The following is a 26873-nucleotide window of genomic DNA, read 5'->3' as shown; positions in this document are numbered from 1 at the left end:
ATGACAGACACTTCACGGTTTAAAGATTTAATTTCATCAGCTCTTTATGTTGAAAGACGGACGTCTAGCTTCTATGTGTGTTTAAAATGCATTTCAGTTTTAAACATCAAACTCAAAACCATCCTGTTTAGAAATTTAGGATTAGGTGCGTGACAACTGTAATTTTAGGTTTTGTTTTTTAATCCACATTTTAATAAAAGTGCAGTTTATCTGCGTAAGTCTCATAACTATCTCTGCCTTTGTCTTTGTGTAGCTGCGAGAACTGGTCAGCATGTGCATAAACCCAGACCCAGATCAGAGACCCGACATCGTTTTCGTCAACCAGATAGCGAAACAGATGCATGTCTGGACCACCAGCACCTGAGATATTCATCACAACTCTTTGAAGAACAAAGAAGAAAAAAGGAGAGACAAACACCCTCCCCACACAAAAAAAAAAACCAACAACAACACCCACGTTTGGTCTTACTTGAATTTTTAGAAGATGTTACACTTCAAGAAACTCAAGAGGGTGTCTGCACCAGTTTATTTTTGGGGAGGGAACCATTTATTTTAACAAGACCTTTCAAATGCTCCACTATGGCAAAGTGGTAAAAATATATAAAATGTTTTACAGTGGGGTGGCAGAAAGGAGAAACTCAGATACACATTGTGATACAGAGGGTGCTTATTTCCATTCGTGTAGCATCTGTTCAGATTCTTAGGTTTGTGAAAACTATCATATTAATAAGAATGTCTGAATAATCAGTGTATTTTAAAACTAGATGAAATTGCCATTTTTAAGCCACTGGTGGTTCTCGCTGTTTATTTGCTTACTAATTACATATTTTAAATAATATAACTTTTATTTTTACTTTTCTTTAAGCTTTACTGTTAAAAAAGATACATATGACTGTCTGAACTCTAGTAAACGTTTCTTGCTAAGGCTTTTTTTTATTATTATTATTATTATTTCAATTGTTAAAGCTTCCAAGTTTACTTTGTCAAAATTGTGGTTTGAAGTTTCAATTTGGAAAGCGACTGTTGATGGGGACTGGTTAGTTTTTTCTTCTCGGAGGTTTATTCGTAATGGAGTGCAGTTCTACTTTTTAAGTTTCTTGTCTTCTCCGGACGACATATAAACGTTTCTTGTTTCAGAAGTATTTTTTGCAACTGTGAAAATGATCAGCAAATGTGAACTAAAATTCTAAAACCAGTTAAAGTAAAGCACATGCTATATATATGTTGAATGGAATCTCCTTTAGGATATCAATAGATATAGATATCACAGATATGCAGAAACTGATCATGTGAAGAACAATCAGGGTGAGAATTGTATTTCAAATTTTCATCTCACTATGGGCCCTCAGATACTTATAAACCAGGGGGTTTATGGGCAGAAATCTCTCCATTTACATCTAAAACTTTAATCAGAAAAAGTCATTTTACAAATATTGACAGTAAGAACTGCTTTCACAGGACATTATAAAATACTGATGATATGGAGTATGCTATATACTTTTTGTCTTCCTTCAATGTTTAACAGAAATTGCTTGTATTTTACCTGCTACAATTCAGGAAATGCATCTTGATTTACCAAAGATACCAGTATTGCAACAAGAGATTCTACCCTGATAACAAATATAAACTGTTTTAGTTTATTTATGATGCAGGAGCAGAACTATAGGAATCTAATTCTGAGTGAAAATTACTTGTTAAATCCTTTACCTATTTAAAAGGACACTATTTTTGTGACAATATGCTACCATTTTTAATCCCTCAAATATCATATGTGCTTTGGAGGCAAACGTCCAAATTTAACTGGTTTTGAGTATATATTACACACATTCTTTATTTTGTGTACACATACATACCTGGACTGAATATGTATGTAGATGCTCGTCAATTCTAGTGAATCGGTGTCCATGTAATGTTTGGTGAAAGGAATAACAATGTAATGAATTTATGTTTAGTAGGTCATAATGATTTGTATCATTATGAAAGAAAACTATTTTTTTTAAGTCAGTGGGGGATTTGGCATTGATATCACTGTGATTTTAATCTAGTGGAATCACGTTGAAGTGTTTCCTGTTTGTAAGAAAAAAAAATCACTACAATATCAGATATTTGTTATGCAAGATGTACTATGGGAATTTTTAACACTTGATACAATTGTGCTGTTACAATGACAAGCAATGCTTAATTTATGTTGGAAATAAACATCTCTCTCTCAGACTTTCTTATGCATTGTAAATCCAGTAAATAAGATAACATTTAACTAGTGTGAGAATTTTAATTTCACTGATGGGATTCCAGAGGCTTTTAAGTACCGCATTAATAGCGTACCATTTATGTTTTTTGAAACTTTCAAATGTATTTATCCCTCTCAAAGAAAACGACTCCCTCTTGTTTCTTTCATTCTTACAAAGCATCAGCATTAATTGGCAGCCTTGTTGTTGCTCAGAGTTGCCTATAATCTTTGGAGACTGGAGTAGAAAATCTGCAGTCAAACACACCCTAAGGGAAAACTCATAATACATAGACAGTTCTTCCCAAATGATTTTGAATTCCATGAATAGAACCACTGAAATTAGTATAAAAGATGGCTTACCAAAATCCTTTCCCAACTAAGTTGGGTTTTTTTCTATAGCAAATACAGTCCCAACACAGCATAGGGTTTCCCAGTTCCACTAATCACACAACCCATGAAAATCAGAACTGGCACACAAGTCATGGCACACATTCTTACAAATTGGAGATCAATAAAAAACATTTTTTCCCCACATTTCATTTTTATCCTGGTACAAATTCTGCAGTTTGTGTATAAATCACCAGCATAACTTTGATATATATATATATATATATATATATATAGATATAGATAGATATAGAGACATAGAAATATAGTAATACAGTAATTAACATGTTAGTTTTCAAAATGGTCCCATTTAGGGGAAGATGTGGAAGTTTATTAAGATATCAGAGAAGGCAAAGTCACAGAAGATATGGTAGGAAGGCACAGGAGATGGATAAATATGCAAGAATTAGTATTTTATGACAACAGCTATGCAGTTACTGATACTGCATGTGGCAAGTTGCAACCACAAGCCATAGGCTTTGCCTTTTCCACATTACCAAGCAAATACATTATTTCCCTTACCCACTATATTTTTGCTCTAAAATTGTCACCCAGATACTTTCACATAAAGCACATGAATAAAGGAATAGTCATTTAATTTTTTCTGTTAACCCCATTAACAACAATGGGTGCTTTAAACCAAGACCATCAGGATACATGCATCTTTGATCTCAGGCTTCCCCTGACAGGCACTTAGCTACAGGCTGTTAAATGCATTGTTAACTTAATGCAATGTACGGCAATCGATTGGTTAAACTTTTAATATGATGTCATTATAAAAACCATTTTCTCCAGTATAGGAATTTGATTTAGTCTAATTCAGAAAGTATTTTGGTTAACATAGATTTTTACATTAACTTAATATTCTAAATAAGTAGTGAGAAACAAATGTAAATATTATACAAGCCATTCCATAACTGTACTCTACAGTTAGAACAGAATTGCAAAACACTGCAATTCCATGACTTAACTAAGTTTTGTCTATTTTGCCACCTCCCACAATCCCTTTCCTACTTAGTAGGAAACAGTGTCTCTACCCAGTATAACTAACATATAGTAATACCATAAACTGTGAAATGTCAAGCAAATGTCAAACACGCTCAGTGTTTCTCTGATATTGACCTTTTGTGCAATGTTCTTTACACTGCCATTCATTACTAGACTCGTAGTACAATTCTATATCCACGGCAGGCAAAACGAAAATTGATATATAATACTGGCAGCATAATATTGCTTTGCCAGTCAATTTGGATAAACTATGTTGACATTTGCCACTCAAGCTGACCTCTGACTTATCTATACTGAAGCTTTATCATTATTTGTACGATGTGTGTGAGAACCGGTCAATATCACAGGCATCGGAAAAAGCACAGGGTTCTGAAGAGAAACAGAACGCAAGTGCACAACTGCAAGTAATAAAACTGGCATCATCATACAGGCATAGCTGTACATATCAACCCTTATCGGTTCCAACAAAGACTTTTTCAGTGCAATGTATAAAATAGGCAAACTTTTAATGTAACAGATTTAAAAAAGGCAACTGATCAATAAAGGAGTCTCAATCACATACTTATCCTAAACATGTATTAAAAAGCGTAAAATATGGTATTAAATTGGAAATATATTTAGTAAGTTACATTTTTCTCAAGCTCCTATAGAACTGTCTCTCATACAGTGCCACTCACATCCTCCAGAACATTTTTCTGATTATTTGTTGTCAACGTTCGTTAGACTGTGGGTTAAACAAGTTAAACTGTCTTTCTGTCCAACACTTAGTCCTCATGAGGGAAATGTTCCGTGAAGTTAAAATTGCATATGTAAAATTCTCCAAACTGACTAGACAAAAGGAAAAAAAGTGAGACCAGCAGAAATATATGTAGTTCTGAAGAAAACTCCGTTTCCTCCAGTTTTGGAAATTACGTGAAAGCCAATTTTCTGAAAGCATTCCCTTGACAACGACTATTTAAAATGCTTCAATTAAATTTCATGGAGATCCGTTTAAATGGTAATCAAATAATGAAGAGCAACATTGTGAGAATCTGCTGCGTGAAAAGGCTGAGTTTCAGTGATGAAGACACGAGTACTTGGCCATCAAAAAGGGAGCGACGTCAACATGACAATTTGTATACCTTCAAGTTAATTGAGAACCAGCAATCTTAATTATTATATTAAATGCCCCCCCAATAAAAAATGTTGATTCCCAAGACATGTCAGCTTCAGACAAAGAAAAACAGAAACTCATCTTCATACACAAGCTTTAATAGTAAAACTGAGCCAACATTAGGTGATCACTGTGATATCAGGAATACAACACACATTTGAATACCACAACACAAGTGAGGAGCAAGGTATAAAGCACTCTCAGGATGTGTCCATAGTTTGTATGGTCTCCTCCACGACTTCCAGATTGAAGGGGATGACCGTCTTTGACAGAACTCCAGTCGTGCCTCTTTTGTACTTGTAACTGCCAGATCTGTGTGAAGGGAACAAAGGGGGGTCAATTTATAAAGCCGAGCGATTCGGGTTAGTGTGGGGTTGCACTCTGCAGATCACATTTCGTTGATCAGCAAACGCACACACCAAAATTGTTTGGGAATGACAAGCTTTACAAGGATCCTTCGCTTGTGGAAAGTGACCAGAACAAATGGAAGTCAAACACTTGAGATCGGGGATGTGCACAGATCTGCACAATGCAGAGCAAGGAGTAGCAAGAGACTATTGTAAACAAGGACGTGAGCATGTGGCCCTGGCCATTACAGCATATAAAATGCCTGGCGTGGTTTCTATAACTTGGAATGTAACTGCCGCTCACAGAGACCTCTTCGAAGATCCTCACTTCTCCGTTTGGAAATCTCCCTAGTTAGTCAAGTCATATTTTGGTTATTTCTTAACGTTCTAGTATTGTTTAACAGGGAATTTATTTAAAAACAGCAAAGCATAAACTACTATATTGCATGACTCAAAAATGCAACTATGATACTAAGGTTACAATTTGTTAGTATAGAAAACAATCCAAACACTTCAAACATTAGTTGATTGGTTATATTTGAAACCTACAAAAAAAAAAAAAAACAGCCTACTGCACATCACAAAAATATGCATTACTCACTCTGGTAGGGCTTCAAGTTCACGTATTCTTAAAATAAAATAAGTATATGTTTCACATTAAAAATAAATCAAATGTAGGTTCTATATAACAAATGTGAATATGTGCTGTACGTTTCTAAATAATACAAAAGCTCAGTTTGCGTTTTCTAGCCTGCAATGCTAATTAACCATTTAAGATGTAAAGGTTTTAATTCACTAGGTGTATTAACAGAACACGGAAACTTTTCTATTTTTTGCGGATCTCTACTCACTATATCGTAACGTTAAAAGTCAGATCAAATGTGTGCTTCAAAAACCCAACGATGCTGATTTTAAGCATTTAGGGAAAGAGCAGGCAAATGGCGTGCACATATCAGCAACTGATTTTAAGGATTAGATGAAATAAGAATCTCACCGGACGCCCTTTTTGTTGGCCTCGTCATGTGGGCGTAAATAGTCGACCTTGCCTTCGGTGATGACACAGAGATCGATATTGCTGCCGGAGCCCAGGTCATTGAAAATCCCGGCTGCGATGGCATCTCTGACCAGCTGCTTAGCTTCCTCTTCCTAACAAATCGGGAGAGAAAGGAAACACTTAACAAACTTGATGCAACTATGGAAATCTTCATTATTTTCATCATTATGATTGTTGTTAAAATCAAAGAACTTAGGTGAAGAAACCATTTTAATATTAATCATGCAACTAATGCCATGCAGTGTTTGGCACACAATTCCACTCATCATCCATCCATGCATGCATTTCCGATTACATTCAATTAATTCAATGGTTAATAAGAGCTGGATGATTCTGTCACAGCTAATAGGAAAGTATTTATGAGATTCAATTTAGAGCAAAGAAAATGTCGTAAACAAATTAAATTAACCCTGACCTCTTTTGGGGGGATTGGGGGGGAGATTGTAAATGATTAGTTGAAAAAGGCAGCAAAAATATATAGATCAATGTAAACTTTTTAATTAACTTCACTTCACTAACTCTGAATATACTTTTATTGTAGCTGGAAACGGATGTTTTTTTTTTATTTTTTACTATTCACAGGGAATATTACCATTTAGATTTTTAAAAAACAATTGTGGAAAAGGTTACAAATCCCATCAATACTGAATGAATTGTGTGTGTTCATATAGAACATAAAATGTTAATACTAATTTAGATAAGGGTGAAATCACAAAGCAAGTACATTTTCATTTTAACTAACAGCCCCTCAGCTAATGAAATATATATATATTTTTTAAAGCTGAAGACAGAAAAAAAGCCTAACACAGTAGAAATGTCTTTAATGCCAGGATATTTATTTATGAACAATTGTTTTAATGCATATATAATGGCAAGACATTTTTTGAAAAGCAATGGCTCCCTCTATTGGCAATTCGATAAAAATGCGTCATTTTGTGACTTACAATTAACACTGATGTAAAACACCTTGCAATTACACAAATGTTTATTTTAATCCATGATTTAGAGTGGAAATGAAATATAGCTACACCTGATAAAACCAACAAACAAAAAAAAGTTGATAAAATGTCCCAGTAAATGCTTCAGATTTATATTCTAGAATGTCCAAACTGTCTTTTTCCTTAAAGGGAAATCCTTAAAGATTCTCTTAAAGAAAAAAAAGAATTATATTTTTGATTTACAGCTTACTAGATTTCAATACATTTGCACAATAGCAAGAAAATACCAGCAAAGCAGTGGTCCATCTGCTAAATTAATGGTAGTAATTCAACGGACCAAACCAAAGTGAAAGGCTAAGCATGAAAAGGGTTGAATTGTTCATTTTATTTACCCGACTTTGGTCTTTGCGCCTATTTATATATATATATATATATATATAGTATATTGTATATTGTAGCTTTTCTACAAGGAAGCTGTAAACAGACAGAAGTATGTTGGCCTATTTGTTTCACTAGCAACATTCTTCATGACAAATCACATATTTAAGCATTTGGTCAGCTTAATTTTGGATGATAAATGAAGTTTGTACATTTTATTTTGTCAATATGGAGCTTGTGACTAATGTGCACTTGAACATAAGGGTAAGAGAAATGCAAGACATGACAAATAAAACTACAACCTCAAAAAAAAAAAAAAACATTCTATTAAAAGGAAGCATTTTAAACTAGACATATTGTAATGACTGGGTGAAATGTAGAAGCTAAGTGTTCTTCCATGGATAAAGTAGATATTACTTCAAACTAAAAATAAATACATACTTGTCCAAATGTTCTCTGTAGGAGTTACATGGGCAGCACAGATAACAGAAGTGTTACCTGTGAGAGCTGCCTCTTTCTGCATCAACCTATTCCCATATCTTTAACAGGAGTACTGTAACTTTAGCTCTTTAAAGCATTCCCAGAAGGGGATCTTATATGCATTGTTCAATAAGCTGCCGCTGGCTACACCTTTTCAACAGCTTAGATCTCATAAACTATTTAGGTAGACACTTAATTCTCACAGATAACTAAACGCCTATGGGCAACAGTTTCTACTTCAAGGTAAAGGTAGTTGGAAGTAGGGGTCACCTAACATACTGGCCTCCCAGTATCGCCCATTGCTTTTGCAGGACAGTTGGCTCAGCAATGCCAGTTATTTATGTTATTTATATACCATGTCAATTTCTTAATGTATATAAATAAATATTGCTTTAAATGCACCAATACAAGGGCAAAAGTGACCAATCTAATTACTAAATACTAATTATTAATATTATGCGAGACATTAGCATATGGGGTCAATTCTGAAAAGGACAGGTGGGTGTAATGTGGGTTAGTTGCTGCATGTGCATATGTTTATGTTGAGAACTACCTTCACACTACTGGTTGGAGAACAGACTCTCAAACATAGATGTGTTTTCCACTTCCTCACATTAACATAAAATAAAATAAAAAATGCCACAGAAGTTATGGTCAAAACAGTAAGTGTTGCATGTCAAGAGTGAGCTGGAAACCTGCAGACTGGAGCTATAATCTCATTCACAAAATGTAGAAACTCTTATGGCAAAGGCAGATATTACAAAGTATAGGCTAAAGCCTATTCACATTCTGCCTAAACTATGTATGTTCCCACAACAAAGTCAAATGTCCAAAAAATGTGTAGGTCCATGTACTTGGGTCTATTCTGTCCCTTGTTTAAACATTTTTATTGGGGCATATGTAAAACCTCCCCTACGTATATGTTCACCTATATACATACATTTACTCCATATATTAACATACATTTACTTTAAATTTTGTTTCATTATACTTGTTACTTGAATATTATCAAAGGAATCAAAAGTGAAAATGGGATGGAGTACATTTGGAAAAAACGGGACGCTGTTGATAGGAAATCAAACTATTTGCCTGGACATAAAAGTATTTGATCAATCCATACTACCAGTGCTCACTTATGACCAAAATGCAAAATTGTTACAGAAACTGCAGAAGACACAAAAAAGCATGGAAAGATGTCTGCTAGGAATAACAAGACAAAGAAAAGAATGGATCCAAGAACAAAATAATGTGATAAAACTGAAAATGTTACAAATGGCAATGGGACAGACACATTGCAAGAACAGATCAAAGATGGACAAAGGAAGCTATTGAATGGATAACAAGAAACCAAAAAACACCTAGAAGACTACATAAAAGGTGGGGAGATTAAATAATAAACTTCGCAGTTGTGACACAGAAAAGAGAAGCTGTAGACCTAAACAAGAGGAAACATCTTGGGGAGGCCTTCTTCCAGCAGTGGATCAATTATAGGCTGCTGCTGATCTATCTATATAATCTAAATCTATACATCTAATTCACACATACACACATACATACACACTACTGCTGCTGCTGCTACTTGGATAATAGTTGTGGTTTTCAAGAACCTGACTCCACACAGCAGTCAATGTTTGTACAGCAGAAAAGCATTTAATAGTTCCTATCCTCCTGTCTCAAGTAACCTGGGACTAAGAGTCTCCAGGGCCTCCGCTTACTTCTTTAAATGACTTTACACCAAGAGTGATGTACTGTATAACCAGTCAGCTGTGACAAGCATCCCTTTATAGCGCTATCTGTTCATTTCCATCACTGCATCACACAATGTGTCCCAGGACTCCAATGTGCAACTCCATTTACGGCTACATGACAAATGGGCAGCACTTGTGAAAGGCGCAAAAAGGTCCAGATTGGCCATGTAACGGTCACCACAGCTGCAACGCTGCGCTGTGGGATAAACCACACTCTAGCAAAGTTCATTATACTGGCCAATAATGTTTCTCCTTAAATGCCGTCTGAGGAATAACCCTGCACGGGACAAAATAAATAACACAGCATGTATTTCTAATGTGAAATAGTGTTTGATAAATTATTTATCGCATGGAAGACTGTCTGCATTTAATATCGGAGCTGCTCATAGCATCTTTAAAAGATGATTTATGTGTTGTAGCGCTATTAAACTTTATAGCAACCCACTGTAGCCGTAAAGTCTGTGGAGATTTAAAGTAGTAGTTTAAACTGTCACCACAGCATCACAGGATGGGGAGAATGTATTAAATCTTTGCTTTAAACCTTTTGTCTAGAGAGTTGCTACAGCATTTTGTTGCATCTTACGAACTGATAGATTACCATTATATCCAGTGAGATGGTGGTTTTGATTACTTCTAGGAGCACTACCAGACAAGTTATTTAAGTTTTACATTAAGGTCTGACAAAACCTGTATGGGGTAACTATGAATGCTCTGCAGAAAGTTGGTAGAAGGAAAAAACAAAAAAAACAATGAAATATTGCACCATTTAATATAGATCTAGATATATCTGGTAACAAATGAGGCCAATGTAGACCCTTAACATTTCATGTGTGCCTTCTTTGAAATGGAAGAAGGAGGGCCATCTGACTTAACTATAGGTACTTAATGCATTTCAGAACCATATGCCTTAATGAACAATTACAAACTTAAGCATCACATGTAATGAAGTAGGCTACAACAGTGCAGGTGTTTTTAATATTTTATATAATTTCTCTAACACATTAGTAAATAAATCTACAACGGTTGGAATCGACAGAGAGCAGACCACGTACAGGTGTCCTGTGAAATATGCATTGTAAAGCCATCTGCCTGTTTTTCCACTGGGAGTCCAGAACGCAAAACCAGAGCTGTAGTGTTTGAGGAAGGACTGACACAGCTCATCCCGAGAACACCACAAACTTGATGGTGTGCAGTGAGCCCAGGACTACCCAGTCAGCTTCACAGCAACCGACAAGAGCTGCTCACCCCTGGGGAACACCAGGCCACACTTGGCTAGTAGCACAGCATGGACCCGCACCGGTGATCTCCACAACAAGCTACACCCTGCACTGAAGGCTTTACAGGACAAGCAACTCAGGGGCCCCTCAAGATCAAATGAATCCAAGAAACCTAAAATTGTGCAAAGATTATGCTACAAGATAATAGCTACTGTAGTTACTGTCATCAAGGAAAGACAAATAATAGGTGTGCAAAAATAAATGGGAAAACACTTTGAAGTAAGGTATGAAGCAATTTGGAAAGAAAAGAGTTTGCGATTATGTTCACACCTGTGTATTTACAGTATGTATTTTTAGATCCACTTGGAATTGCTCATTCAGTTTGGCATACTTTTATATAAACCAAACTGGCAATACAGTCACAGTAAACATTGAGCATTAAAGATAAATTTGAAATAAAGTATTGCTTAAATTTTCAGCACTGAACCATCTTTCAGAATTAGCCGCTTTAAAATCAAGTCACATAACAGGAGTTATTCCTTCAGTATAAAACTATTACAGCCTTTCAGAAACTTAAGATACAGTATTCTCCTAATCAGACTAGAAGCAACGGTCTCTACAGCAGCATTTTTCTTTCTGCATTGTCTAAACGACAGCCAAGCATATCAAAATTATACACCACACACTTTTAATGGTAATCTTTTCATAATTCATGTCTACTGCTGCGAACACTAATGTTGGTCCCTGAACTACACAGTGAGCTATATTTCAACAATGGCGATATGCATGAATTTAACAGATATAAGCACCACACAAGTACAACAAACCATCTTAATATTTCATACCAGTATTAAATATGCCCAAATTTCTATTCAACATCTGTTGTCTTCAGGGTATTTAACCCCCATGAGACCTGTTTGATCTGTAATAGGGTAGTATACTGAATTAATCAGCAGTTTATCTTATTTTTAATTGAAATAACAATTTCAAAACACTACTTACATACATTTCCACTATTCCCATACTTATTGTCAAATTTCATTTGTACTTAGTAATTCTGAACATTAAACTTTTGCGATTCATGCATAAACACGATTAAAGAAATATCTGAACATGGATTTAATTTTCTTTTTTTAATCCATTGAAAATAGATTTTGCATCTACATTGCAAAATACTCAAAATAAAGGAAAAATGAATAATGTTAAAGTCACTGCATTGAACGCACTGTAAAGAAAGGGTGCATTTACCATTCAGAAGGTAGGTAGGTACTATATTTAGTATTTAAAGATCCGAGAAAATCATTACAAAACTATAACATTAATCCGAGAACCCGTTTGATCTCCAACACTCACATTAAAGTTTAATAACACATTACGTATAATAAACATATATGTACATAGAATTAAAAGTAAAGTTCAGGTTGAGATGGGTAATATTGTGGACCCCACACATAATATCAACATAGCAAGCGTGGGGATGATATTGGAGATGCCATGTGATGTGCAGGTCAATAACACAGTCTGACATTGTGTGGATTAAAGCCTCCTCTGCCATTTTCTTCAAAGAATTATGTATTATGGGCCTCTCACACCTTTTAATTTTAAATTTTTCTTTAGACAGAACGTCCGCTCAAATACACTGCAAGACAACCAAGTGCGTTTGGAAAAGCGCAATGTGAAACCAGCAGACTTCTGGTCCACTGGACAACAAATTAACCCAAATTCACTTTTAATAAAAATTCAAGTTCAAATTCCTGGTGTCAAACAAACTGAACCTAAACTAAACTAAAGTGAAGTCAATTCGCAATTGAACCACGATTCTTATAATTCTCATGTGAACTCTTAGAGTAATGGGGTTAACGGGGACAATTTAATAGATATGATGTCCTTTTTGATCATATGACTAATGGCATAGAAGCATCTCTTGGAGAATGTGGATGTTTCCGGCAGAGTCCTTCACAGACCACCAGCTGTGAACAGCATGGCCAGAATCATGCCCCATACCAAGGAGTCAGGGCATCACAATTCACAACACTGCTGCGGGCTGAGCGAATACTGAAGAACAACTTCACTGAGATCATATGAACAATCCTCAACCAACCACTGTGAAACTGTCCCCAGAAGTGAAATAAGGGGGCATGAACTCATTCAGATTCTGTGCCAGAAATAGCCTGCCAACATGCAAACTAGAGCTGCTTAGATCAGCCACACAAGCTCTATATATATATATTTTTAATTGTACGTTTAGTCCTGTTGTACACTCTCCACCACGAAAAACATGTGAAAAAGATAAAATTAGTGATTTAAGCATTGAACAATGGGAGGCTCCCTCACAGGAACATTTTAGTTTATCACCGATGGTCTTCCCCTTTCCTCCACTGACTGCCGTCTCAATTCAGCATGAAAACCTCCCAGCAAGTGGTCACCTTCCCACGGAGTCATTAAACCCCCAATGTCAGATGGTGGGATTAGCCTGCAGGCTTTCACACCTGAGCCCTCTGGCACATACACTGGCAGTTTAGATCAACATCACAAATAAACAGCAAATTCATATGCAGCTTGTCACTGCACCCAGGCTCCCCATCAGACAGATGTCACTGAAGTACGATTGATGGAGAGGGGGGAGGGAGAGCCCTATGAAGATTCTGCTCTTTTCAGTACTGTGGAAACCATCAATCTTCTTAAATTTGAGGACTAATAAATGCAGTGTATCCTAGATGAATTCTACGGACAATTAACAGCTGCCATTTTCCTAAACCCCACAAAAGACAACACACATAAAAATCAACAACCCAAAAGCTCTACAACCTGCACTACAACTTTAAGGAGACTGATACCTTAAGTTTTGTAAAATCATCTTTTGGGAAGAAACTAAGTAAACTAGATTTGTTGTTACATTACTAAAGGTACTGAAGAACAAACACTCCTATCTGCACAGTTTTTGTGGCTTCAATCCCAATTCATAAGCCCACCGTTCATAAGGTAACATTTTAATCACCATTGCAGGAATCTAGATGTGAATAAAACCACAGAGATCAGCGCTTAAAAAAAGACGTCAGCTGTGCGTTTTTTTTTCTCCCCTCCACTTTTTATGTTTAAGGTAGATCTATAGCTGCCCACATGACAAATTAATATCATTCTGCAGTAGTTGTTTGGTACTTGGCATCACAGTTGTGAAGTGGCTTCAGGCCTTCAGGGCTGAAATGGCTCACATCTTCAGCAATCCATAAGTGTTCCTCTGGAGGCCGGCACACTCCTCGTAATGAAATATGACTCCATAAATCAGGCTGCCGAAGTGGCACTTGTGCACTTCACCATCTATCTTTGCGGCTGGTCTCTGAAGGGTGTTGGGTAGAGCTTTATATCTCAGAGGAGCAACCGGGGACCAGGCCATCATATAGCTGGCATTGACAAAGCATGTGCTGCTTCGAGCCTAAAGACGAGGCTGAGGCAGTGAAAAAAAAAAAAAAAAACAGATCCTGCTGGTGCAAGTGCGCCTCGGGCAGTAGCAGAAGCTGGAGCGACTCATCTTCAAACGGCAGTGAGCCAGGGCTCTAGGAGCCTGCAGAAACTGGCAAAGCCCGAGGCCTTCATTTCGTTATGTTGAACATCTTCAAAGTCTAGAAACATAACTGTAGGGCACAGCAGCTGCTATGGCAGATTTGATCCTCTCAGCTTTCGGCAGCTCACAACTTGAGATTCTTGCAAAAGAATTCTTCAAGTTGCCATTATTGCCTGTCACAGATTTATAAATATTGTGTGCTATCTGCTGTGGCAATCCTCTCATGGGACTCTGAAGTGTGCCAAAAGCATAACAGAATGAATAACAGTCCCATTCTTCAAATGAATGCAAATTTATATATTTTTTTCCTTTTTTTTTTTTTTTTTTTTAAACTTTGCTCACATATTGATGCGCTCGGCAATCAACTTCAATAGCACCAGCGATACAGCTGAGAAGGGAACCCCGATTATTTTTTCAACAGTATTCAAATGCTGCTTTCATTAGACTGCATTAATTAGATTCCTAATGCTAATTTGCAAGTCGATACCAGTGGCTCCAGGATAGTTTGCCTTTGAATCGCACCCCTGTGATCTCGGGGTCTTGCAGCACACCACCACCCCTTGCCAGCGAAAGCAAGGCTTCCTGACAATTAGTACAAAAGGGATTAATGTTGAACTTGATAGATACATTATTCATATTCTCACTACTTAAATAAATCATAATTCTTAAGGTTTTAACTTTTTTTACCCTCTCCTTTAGAATGCATTACAAAAATGACCACAGTACATTTCTTCCTCCATTTTTAAGACAGAAATGCAGAACATTTTTCCTTTCACTACAATCAAATAGAACATTAAGAACAGGTAATGACAGCTATAATAAAGTACAAATTCAAAATATAGTCGTTGCACATTTTACATTTTTTTGTTTACAGATTTAGTTCAATGGTAAATCTACCATCAACTTCAAAACATGCTTCAATACACAATGCTATCAGAACTAAGAGTTAAGTTACTGTGCTCTCCACAATTTAATTCAGGTCACCCCAAATTAGTTTTGCTGGTATACCTTCCTGTAATACTGAGCAATAAAGCAAAGAGTCAGAGAGCATTAAAATCATATTCAGGGGTAAATGTGGTGTCTGGTTTAGTCAACAACCATTTAAGCCTTTCAACTCTGGAGGCCTCAGTTTGCTTCTGGCCCAAAGTGTCAGTACAATAATTTGCTGGTGCTAGTTCAGCTACTTACTGACAAGTCAAGATTGAAAATCTGTCACGTAAGGCTTTTGCATGAAGACAAAACACTGTCAAAAGCCCAATTGGCAAGAGAATAAAAAAACCACCACAAACAGGTGGTTTTGGAATTTTTTCCAGTGAAATGTAGTCCCGTGCGAATCATCAGCTTCTTTAATCCCACAATTTTCTCAGAGGTCCTGTGCAGTTTTCTTTTTGTAGGTTTTAGCTTTCTTTGTTTTGCTTTACAGAATCTCAAACTCAGGTGTCCCATGTTCTCTTAGTTCCAAGCAACTACACTTTCGGGTGCTTTTAAAAGAAGCATTTGAACATGTAGCCTGTATCTGACTGACATCCATTCACCATATTTGTACATACATATCAGAAAATCATGCATCTTAAGCTACTTGGGACAGACTTCTGCAGTCAATTTAGAATTTGCTCAGATCTACATCAGGGAGGTTAATGGGTATCCTCTCATTTGTTTTTTTAACAACTTGAAAACAATCCTGCTCATGAACGACAAACATCTTGAAGTAGTGCTCATACAGATAAAACAACAACAAAGCATTCACTAAGTTGTTCTTAATGTTCTGCAAAACCAGGCAACATTTTTGGGGGGATGCTCTTGAAAGTTAAAAAAAAAAAAAAAAAACCTTAATTTTACATACAATATTTCTGGTGTTACAGAACCCTCTTCAGTAATGTAGCATTTAAGGGAGATCCCAGTGAAACCCAGGAGTGATCTTGTAAGGAGTGCATCACAGCATGTGGTTACAGCAGAACTCTCAAAGTGAAAGTCTACTAGGGATTCAAATCAGCTTTGTTTTGGTAACCTCTCATGCAGCATATAACAAGCTCCTTCCCAGACATCGTTTGTTATCTAAGCTGTTCCTGCAATAAGATAGTTAGAACCACAGAAGGCACATCCATTCTCATTGTACTCAATCTTCAACAGGGAACACTAAGCAATGTTCTGTAAAGGACACAAAGAAGTATAAAAGCAGAAAGCTTTCTAGGTACTGGAACTATAAAGAGTGTATAGTGGGTATACCTGCAGAAATGACCTGCTAAACCTATAACTGCAAAGCACTGAATAGGCACCACAAAAAGAGTGGTAGCCCATTTTGGCAAAACAGATACCGAATCTTACCAAGGTGTTTAATTATACAAGCAACACCTATTAAAAAAGGATTAGTATACACAATGTGTACCAGTACTTAACAGCCAGGGCTGGCTGGGGAAGATGTGAGAAAACCAGCAGGTCGATTGCAAACAAACAAAAAGCTGCAGATGATCCAACAGTTAGTACCTCAGGACTAGACTGCTACTGGATTAAATCAGTTTTCCAAATGTAACAAACTTCTGATGCTCACCCAACCTACAGGTTCCTGATTCAGATACATACTTCAACCATGAAGCAGTTTACACATAAATATAAGAGCTAATGTACTAAATTAATTTAAAAGTAATTACTTTTAAGGAAAATTATCTATTGGTGTTTAACCTGCACTAACCAAAGGATAACCAGACATTTTTGAGGTCTACATTAAGGAAAAGGCAAAACAACAACTTTGGCTCGAGTAACACATGACATTCAAATGGAATGTAAAAATAATAATAAATAAAAGACAACTTACCTCCATATCTTGCTTGAATCGGTCCTCAAACACAGCCATTGCTGCCAGAGATCCAGAACCTAGGAAACGGAAAAACATTGTCCTTAATTTAACTGTCTAGTAAGTTTTCTATCAGCTGGTGACATTTGTTGGCCGATTATTCAATTATTAAAAAAGTAAAATCTTGTCCTTTTGTCCACTTAAATTAAAAAAACATTGTGGTAGAAATACAGATGACAATAAAAAGTGAAGTGTGAATAAATAATGTATTGGTTGATTCCAAACTCTTCAAAGATTGTCCATACATCTTATATGCCCAAAGCATTGGTGGACATTTGAGAACAGCATGGGTCAGAATCAGGAAATTCAGTAGAAAAGTTTTTTATATATATATATATATATATATATATATACACTCACCTAAAGGATTATTAGGAACACCATACTAATACTGTGTTTGACCCCCTTTCGCCTTCAGAACTGCCTTAATTCTACGTGGCATTGATTCAACAAGGTGCTGAAAGCATTCTTTAGAAATGTTGGCCCATATTGATAGGATAGCATCTTGCAGTTGATGGAGATTTGTGGGATGCACATCCAAGGTACGAAGCTCCCGTTCCACCACATCCCAAAGATGCTCTATTGGGTTGAGATCTGGTGACTGTGGGGGCCAGTTTAGTACAGTGAACTCATTGTCATGTTCAAGAAACCAATTTGAAATGATTCGACCTTTGTGACATGGTGCATTATCCTGCTGGAAGTAGCCATCAGAGGATGGGTACATGGTGGTCATAAAGGGATGGACATGGTCAGAAACAATGCTCAGGTAGGCCGTGGCATTTAAACGATGCCCAATTGGCACTAAGGGGCCTAAAGTGTGCCAAGAAAACATCCCCCACACCATTACACCACCACCACCAGCCTGCACAGTGGTAACAAGGCATGATGGATCCATGTTCTCATTCTGTTTACGCCAAATTCTGACTCTACCATCTGAATGTCTCAACAGAAATCGAGACTCATCAGACCAGGCAACATTTTTCCAGTCTTCAACTGTCCAATTTTGGTGAGCTTGTGCAAATTGTAGCCTCTTTTTCCTATTTGTAGTGGAGATGAGTGGTACCCGGTGGGGTCTTCTGCTGTTGTAGCCCATCCGCCTCAAGGTTGTACGTGTTGTGGCTTCACAAATGCTTTGCTGCATACCTCGGTTGTAACGAGTGGTTATTTCAGTCAAAGTTGCTCTTCTATCAGCTTGAATCAGTCGGCCCATTCTCCTCTGACCTCTAGCATCAACAAGGCATTTTCGCCCACAGGACTGCCGCATACTGGATGTTTTTCCCTTTTCACACCATTCTTTGTAAACCCTAGAAATGGTTGTGCGTGAAAATCCCAGTAACTGAGCAGATTGTGAAATACTCAGACCGGCCCGTCTGGCACCAACAACCATGCCACGCTCAAAATGGCTTAAATCACCTTTCTTTCCCATTCAGACATTCAGTTTGGAGTTCAGGAGATTGTCTTGACCAGGACCACACCCCTAAATGCATTGAAGCAACTGCCATGTGATTGGTTGGTTAGATAATTGCATTAATGAGAAATTGAACAGGTGTTCCTAATAATCCTTTAGGTGAGTGTATATATATATATATATATATATACACACACACTCACCTAAAGGATTATTAGGAACACCATACTAATACTGTGTTTGACCGCCTTTCGCCTTCAGAACTGCCTTAATTCTACGTGGCATTGATTCAACAAGGTGCTGAAAGCATTCTTTAGAAATGTTGGCCCATATTGATAGGATAGCATCTTGCAGTTGATGGAGATTTGTGGGATGCACATCCAGGGCACGAAGCTCCCGTTCCACCACATCCCAAAGATGCTCTATTGGGTTGAGATCTGGTGACTGTGGGGGCCAGTTTAGTACAGTGAACTCATTGTCATGTTCAAGAAACCAATTTGAAATGATTGGACCTTTGTGACATGGTGCATTATCCTGCTGGAAGTAGCCATCAGAGGATGGGTACATGGTGGTCATAAAGGGATGGACATGGTCAGAAACAATGCTCAGGTAGGCCGTGGCATTTAAACGATGCCCAATTGGCACTAAAGGGCCTAAAGTGTGCCAAGAAAACATCCCCCACACCATTACACCACCACCACCAGCCTGCACAGTGGTAACAAGGCATGATGGATCCATGTTCTCATTCTGTTTACGCCAAATTCTGACTCTACCATCTGAATGTCTCAACAGAAATCGAGACTCATCAGACCAGGCAACATTTTTCCAGTCTTCAACTGTCCAATTTTGGTGAGCTTGTGCAAATTGTAGCCTCTTTTTCCTATTTGTAGTGGAGATGAGTGGTACCCGGTGGGGTCTTCTGCTGTTGTAGCCCATCCGCCTCAAGGTCGTACGTGTTGTGGCTTCACGAATGCTTTGCTGCATACCTCGGTTGTAACGAGTGGTTATTTCAGTCAAAGTTGCTCTTCTATCAGCTTGAATCAGTCGGCCCATTCTCCTCTGACCTCTAGCATCAACAAGGCATTTTTGCCCACAGGACTGCCGCATACTGGATGTTTTTCCCTTTTCACACCATTCTTTGTAAACCCTAGAAATGGTTGTGCGTGAAAATCCCAGTAACTGAGCAGATTGTGAAATACTCAGACCGGCCCGTCTGGCACCAACAACCATGCCACGCTCAAAATTGCTTAAATCACCTTTCTTTCCCATTCAGACATTCAGTTTGGAGTTCAGGAGATTGTCTTGACCAGGACCACACCCCTAAATGCATTGAAGCAACTGCCATGTGATTGGTTGGTTAGATAATTGCATTAATGAGAAATTGAACAGGTGTTCCTAATAATCCTTTAGGTGAGTGTAATATATATATATATATATATATATATATATATATATATATATATATATATATATATATATATATATATATATATGTTAATATGAATATGATTAGCCTTTTTACTTAAAGGCTTTGGATAGAAAGAATTAACAAGTAAAATGGGGGGGACGGGGACGCTGGAGATAAAACCCAAACAAACCAAAAAAAAAGAAAGGTATTTCCTCAAATTACATTAAAACCCTTTAACTAAATGTTTGCGATTCAATTTAATGGTCACACTTGAAGAATGCATAGTATTTAAATACTTTTTTGTTATAATAAACAGTGTAACAACAGGTAAAGCAATTAGCCCCGCATGGAAGCATTCATTTGTGACAAAAAATGCAGGGAGGGGGATTCTTTAGACAGTTTTTTTTTTTTTTTTTTTTTTTTTAATGCAGGCTGTTAGACAACTTCACAGTGCTCCTTTTAAGCTGAAGAAGGAAAACTAACCTCCATTTTTCAATCCAATTAGAAGGAAGTTTTTTGGCATTTATTACATTTTATGGTGTTTTGCATAGCTCTATCCATTTAACTAGGCTGCAGAGAGAGCAATAGTGCCATTTGCCGTGATTTGTGTATATCGCTTGACCAACTCTATGGCTCAGTTCTGGTGAAGATGCAGTGATTAAGGATTTTCAAATGGGATGCCCTGCTGTTTTATCAAGTCGGCTGAATCTATAATGAAATAAGGGAGGCTGACAGTGATGGTGCTTTGAGAAAATACAGTCTACCTTATCTGAATCATTTAAGCAGACCCAATTATAGATCAGATCTAATAGGTGGAAACAGCACATTTTAAAGGACACAAATCAATGAGAGGGGTAATAGTAATCTGTTTGACAGAAACGCCTGTTAGAGGATATGGCTCCAGTTGAGGATCATTACACATCCTATATCCAATATATTATTGCAAAGAGGAAAAAAGAGAAAGCAGTGGGATGCTGGAAGTGTGTACTGTATTATGGGCAATGACTGCTCATTTAGAGGCTGATGGCAGTAAAGTGACTCAATTTTAAGAAAATATTCTCAATTTAATATGCAGTGGTTTGCATAGCTTAACCCTTTTTTTACCCAAGTTACACTTTAAACCATGAGAATGCAAATGTACTGTATTGTAAAATGATACATTTATGCATTTAATAGAATCTGTATGTAAATAACAACAATTATGTGGTGCCTGTTGTTCCGATGTTATTACTGCAATTCTATTTGATCAATTATTAAATCAGTCTAAAAGCCAAAATCCTGGTGGGTATTTGTGTAACAAGCAGTTTGTCTTAAGGCTCTATCTATTTGGGACATAACTACTGCTTGATAATTAAAAAAAGTGCAGTGAATATACAATCATTTAAAGTGTAATTTAAAATTAATTTTAAAAGTAACAAGCTTCTTGGTCTTACATTGGTGGCTTCTTTTGTAATTTGACAGAGCAGATTAGAAACTACTCCAGTAGGATACAGGAAACTCACTATTTGAGCAGTGCTTTGATAAGAAGATTACTTATTAGGTTTCACTTACTACATTTAAGTCTACAGTAGAATAAACTGCATTCTTAATTTTTTATTCACTAGTCATTCAGCAGGCATCTATAAAGATGAATTTCATTGATGGCAGTAAAAAGTAAATGAAAATACTAGAGCAATATATATATATATATATATATAATGTCAGAGGGAAAAAAAAACATTTAATAGCAGGAAAACTGCTCACATGAGAGGGTAGATACAGGTGATTTAGTCGAAAAATAAAATGATGTCTTTAAGCTGTGAATATGCAAAACATTTCCATACAATATTGTAAGCCATTTTGAATTTTGTTTCCCTATGGTATACTTTATTTCAGTTTCATAGTCACAAAAAAAAAAAAAAAGCAAACCGCAAACTGCCAAAGTAGTCTTAAACAAACAAGATTAGCATACATTTGATCTTTGATCCTTCATTTTGACTGTATTTTAAAACTGCATAAATAACCATCTGTAGTATCTCAGAACTAATGGCTATACAGGCCTAATCCAAATCCAACCCTTTGGGACCATGGCCTCTGGCATGGCCTAGACGTCCACAATGTATAAAGGTTTGTATTTAGCATCAGTTTTCTCTCAAAGCCAACAATAGCCATCTGGCATGGTAAGTTTGCCCATCTGATGAACTACTAAGTGTCATTGGACAATGCATCCAATGTGTCACTCATTCATAAAGTACTACAGGCAACACTACACTGGGCTTACGTTAGTTTATTGACATTTATTTCTGCTGAGCATTCTTCCACAAAGTCCTACCTTTCCTTTCCAAACCTGTTTGGGTGTGCAAATTATACATTTACACTTTTTTAACTTAAATGCAGCCCCATAATCTGAACAAATCTGGAATCAATAAGGTTTTGTGCTTTGGTAAATTCCAATCAGGCTTAACATTACAGTATTGACATTGCATTAATTTGATAAATTACCGTGTACCGTGTAATAGAAGGTGTATCCAATAAACTTAAACTTAATTTCAGAAATCCTCTCCCATTTTCCCACACACACAGTAGAGTAAATGAACACCGACTTCAACAACTAGATGCAATGGACTGATTCTATGTGCTCATTGCACAGGTGGAAAGGGGCGTTAGCAGCAATTAGTGGATTTATGGAGTAAGCACAGTTTAAATTTAAAGTCTGTGATTATTTGATTAAGTTGCGCATCTAAAACCGAATGAAGGAGGGGCTACATTAGTTGCTGTTGTGCATTAAGTGGAGTAAACATACTGGGGAAGCCACCTGAACCCTCACTGGAGTGCTCACTGTTTCATGTTAGATTTAAAAAGATTAGCATCATTATCATAATAGAATAAATGCATATGCCCATTTGTGCCTGGCACTTTAATTTTTAAACGGGTCAGCTCAGCTAGATTAACAATCTTTGGAATAAGAGAAAAATAACTTGGCATCAAAAAAGTGAACCCAGAAAAGATGGATAGCACAGTTAGGATTTCCGATTGGGTTTTCTATAGCACTTCTAAATATGGAAAACTCCCCTTCTTAAACAAGGGCACTTAGTAAAGTACATGAGAAATGACTGTGGTCAGAACAGATTCTGATCCAGCAGGTAAGCAGTGCTCTTAGCGGGTTGGTATGATAGATGGCATCAAATCTAATTTCATATTTGCATGTACTGGATCGGCCTCCTGGGGTTGAGCGCTGGATGAAACCAGTCTTTCTGAAAACACCCACAGTGCACGTTAGTAAAGCTCTTCTGGTCACAGGCCTCAGAAATACTGTTGAAGAGTCTTTTTTTATCATGGACATTTTTTTTAATTTGGCAGCTTCTTTTTCATACTTTGAAGGCCAGGGTCTGTTGGGCTGCAATTTCTACATTTTTTTTTTTAAGCTGCTTTTCGACTTTTCTTCGTGTGTACATGTGTCACACACATCCAATACACATCCACACACACCTCAGTTAGACTCCAAGACTCCAATAGCCACAATTACAGGAGCTGATCTTAACAGAACCATCAATTCCATTCAAATACATGTACAGTATTACACAAGATTACAGACTCCATTATGCAGCATTCAATAACCAAAATTATAATGAAAACAATTCAATCTGAGACTATCTTCCATAGGAATTCCATTATCAATGTTTCTTGTGGGTGGGGAAACTGTCAGTAAGAGATCAAAAGTACAGAACTACACACGCATGTTAATGTCATATTGGGCATTAGCTGCTCATCATTGCTCTTCATCAATTTGAATGCATTTATTTGTAATGTGAAGTTAAAGTCTTTTTGATCTTTACCAGTCTGATAATTTTACAGCGATTTAAAAAAAAAAAACCCACCACCACCACCACAACAAAAAACAGATTAAAGACTTATTCTATTTACCGTTATAAAATGGCAGTTTAGGAACAAATAAGCAAGGCAGGTTTAGCCATCAGGTACAAGAAGAACTTTATAGATTTAAATACAAAACCTAGCAAGTGGATGCAGATTAAACATTTTGGCATTCATTCAAAGGCATTAAAGCTACCAGCAAGTGAAATCCATTAAGGTGCACTCTAATCACAGCTGTGAAACTTCAGGTGGAATTCATTGCTATGAAATCAGATTAATATTTTGTGTAAAGGAAAGCAAGTCTTGTTTGGGAATGACATTCTTTTAAATGTTCCATTATAAACTTATTAACTTCAATTAACAATACAGATGCAGCATATGCGCGTTTTCTCGATGTTGAAAAAGTAATTCTCACGCACTGAAAAACCGAAAGCTCTGATAATAGAACAGATCCTAACAAATGTTAAACATATGGAAAGCACACCAGCAGAATGTCTACCATATTTCCTAACAAAAACACCTCAGAGGTGGTTTTATACTTTGCAATAATGTGCCCTGAAAAGTCCATTTTTATTTTCATGTGGTGCCGTTTTTGTCTTGTTATTCTGGAATGTAGCCTGATGCTCTCAGACCGTCACCGGAACGGTCAGCTGATGTTTCTGGCAATGCTGCTTTACGAGGATTGAAGAAAAAAAAAAGTGCAGATCCTAAAATGCCAATTTTCGGGAGCTCTGAGCTGGGGGACATTTATAAAATATTGTATTTTGAAAATTACATTTTTGAAGACTCACAGTCAAAATGATTTAATTACTGGTAATGCATCTACACAAATCAATTTCTGTCAGGCTCTTGCTAACTTGATTGATTTTTTAGTTCATCTCTCAACACACTGAGAAAGATCAACTTTATCCTTTGAGCCACTGGGGAAGCTGTACGTTCTGCTACATCACCACTGGAAGCATCATTTTAATTCTCCGACTGCTGTTCGAAGTCTAAATCTCCTGCTTTAGGTTTGGGCTGGGAATACAAATATTCAGTCCTTATCAATACAATAAAAAAGCAATACTCACATATTGCATATATAATTCAAAGTGTGCTGAAGTATTTTAAAAATGTTTACTTCTAAACCCATGAAATTAATTTAGTAATTTGTTGTAAATTATGAATATAGTAAGTCTTAATGCATGAATATACACACACACACACACACACACACAGATAACTGGCCTTGACGCTACGTTTGACAGAGCAACGTTTGTGTAAAGCATGAACACACTTACTGAAAACATCTTCATAAGCGAAAACACAAAATACAAATGCAGCAATTACAAAATTTAGGACGAGGATTCAGTTTTCTATAATTAATTAAACAATCAATATCTATTGTATATAGACACCTTAAGGCAGTCAAATCATACCTGAACACTGAACAGCCTTTAACAATGGGAATGATCCCAGACAAAGGTCATAAAGACTAATTCTGTGAACAAATCTCAAAGATGCTACATATAAAATGGATCTGACACTACAATGGAAGAGTTAATATGAAGTTAGGTTAATGTATCCATTCCATATTTTAACAGCTTCAGGAAAGAACGGCAATATCAGGCTAAAAGGTATTTCTCCGAGTGAGGTAAAAACAATGGCATGTGGATCTTTGGCTAAAGAGTCATCACACCCTGAAGAAAATGCCACTGTATCTTACGATCATTTTAATGAGAGCCTTTGAAAAGGGGAGCTTCTCTTAACTGGTAACCTCTAAATGCTAAGTAGCAGTTCAATTCGGTCACCCAGGTGCCCCTACTGCCACCCTAGCCTGCTTCATATTCCAGAGCTTGCCACAGGATCCGCATAGTGCCGAAAGAGCAACATTTAGGACCTTCTAATCCATCAGTGTCAGATCTGCCTGACAGAGTGCTTATTCACACTTACTCATTGTTATTCAATTTGCTGCTTGTTCTGGGGAAAAATTTGGTGCTCTCCACAGCCCCATCGATTGGGATCATTTTTCACTGCTGTTCCTGGCTGAGAGGCCTGGTCTCTTGGTGGTACTGCTTGCTCCGCAGGCCGACGTTGCCAATGCATGAAACGCTGATTTATGAATATGAAACAGCCCCGGTATCTAGGGAGCAGATTGAGACACCAGAGAAAGACGGAACATCTCTTATTGCTTATTCCTACAGCTGAAGTGCAGCTACCGAGCTGGCTTTAATTTTATGCACACATTTCATTAGAGGTGTCGGCCAGGAGCTTTCCTAGACACTTTGAGCAACTAGACAATCTTGCATCGTTTGCTGAAAAAAAAAAAAAAGAATCACATTTGTCCTTTGTCAGCACAAACAGTTTAATTTGATGGTTTCACTCCTGAGTAAGCACCAAATATCTCTTAAACTCCTCAGAGATGCAAGAGATGTTTGTTGTTTTTTCCCCCTCATCAGCAACTGTGTTTATACAACATGGGTTTCATTTTATAAATTATTAAAATAAAACCAAGGCAAATGAGGGAAAAAAACTAAACAAAAATGTGAATTAATCTCCCTCTACATGATGGTTCTTAATGCTCCCAAGACATACCTGACATTCAATATTTTTATTTAAACCATTTCAAATTATATAAACTAAAAATAAAAATGAGTGTTTCAAGCTTATTTTAAAATGTCCCCTTTCTATGCAAGAGAAATTAACTGCCATCAAAACTGCATTTTTGGTTTACACTGTGGTGTTAAACTATACAATTTACTATACATTTACATATATACCCTAATATACCCCATTATCAAACAATGCAGGATCTTTCTGCATCTACAAAACAGTAAATATACAATAAGTTTCAGAATTATCATTCCCAATGG

General features: G+C 36.8%; 2 protein-coding genes across 5 annotated transcripts in view; one reads left to right on the top strand and one right to left on the bottom strand.

The window, feature by feature from the left end:
• Positions 1–2214, top strand: part of nek6 (NIMA-related kinase 6) — a 93069-nt gene extending 90855 nt beyond the window's left edge. For all 3 annotated transcript variants that reach the window (XM_066712910.1, XM_066712911.1, XM_066712909.1), the window contains exon 10: positions 254–2214. In XM_066712910.1, the coding sequence (XP_066569007.1) occupies positions 254–364 (111 nt within the window). In that variant the 3' untranslated portion in view covers positions 365–2214. The remainder of the gene's footprint in view (positions 1–253) is intronic.
• Positions 2215–4860: 2646 nt separating this feature from the next.
• The window catches only part of psmb7 (proteasome 20S subunit beta 7), a 27926-nt gene continuing 5913 nt past the window's right edge, over positions 4861–26873 (bottom strand). Inside the window, exons 6-9 of one of the 2 annotated variants that reach the window (XM_066712913.1) lie at positions 17315–17373; positions 6120–6271; positions 5727–5753; positions 4861–5090 (exon numbers count right to left, since the gene is read on the bottom strand). In XM_066712913.1, coding sequence (XP_066569010.1) covers positions 4979–5090; positions 5727–5753; positions 6120–6271; positions 17315–17373 — 350 coding nt within the window. In that variant the 3' untranslated portion in view covers positions 4861–4978. The remainder of the gene's footprint in view (positions 5091–5726; positions 5754–6119; positions 6272–17314; positions 17374–26873) is intronic. The other variant, XM_066712914.1, reaches the window with a different exon arrangement.

The sequence above is a fragment of the Amia ocellicauda genome, chromosome 9 (genome assembly GCF_036373705.1).
Source record: "Amia ocellicauda isolate fAmiCal2 chromosome 9, fAmiCal2.hap1, whole genome shotgun sequence".
Taxonomy (NCBI): domain Eukaryota; kingdom Metazoa; phylum Chordata; class Actinopteri; order Amiiformes; family Amiidae; genus Amia; species Amia ocellicauda.
Note: the sequence above shows the minus strand (reverse complement) of the source record. Positions and strands in the feature narration are given on the sequence as shown.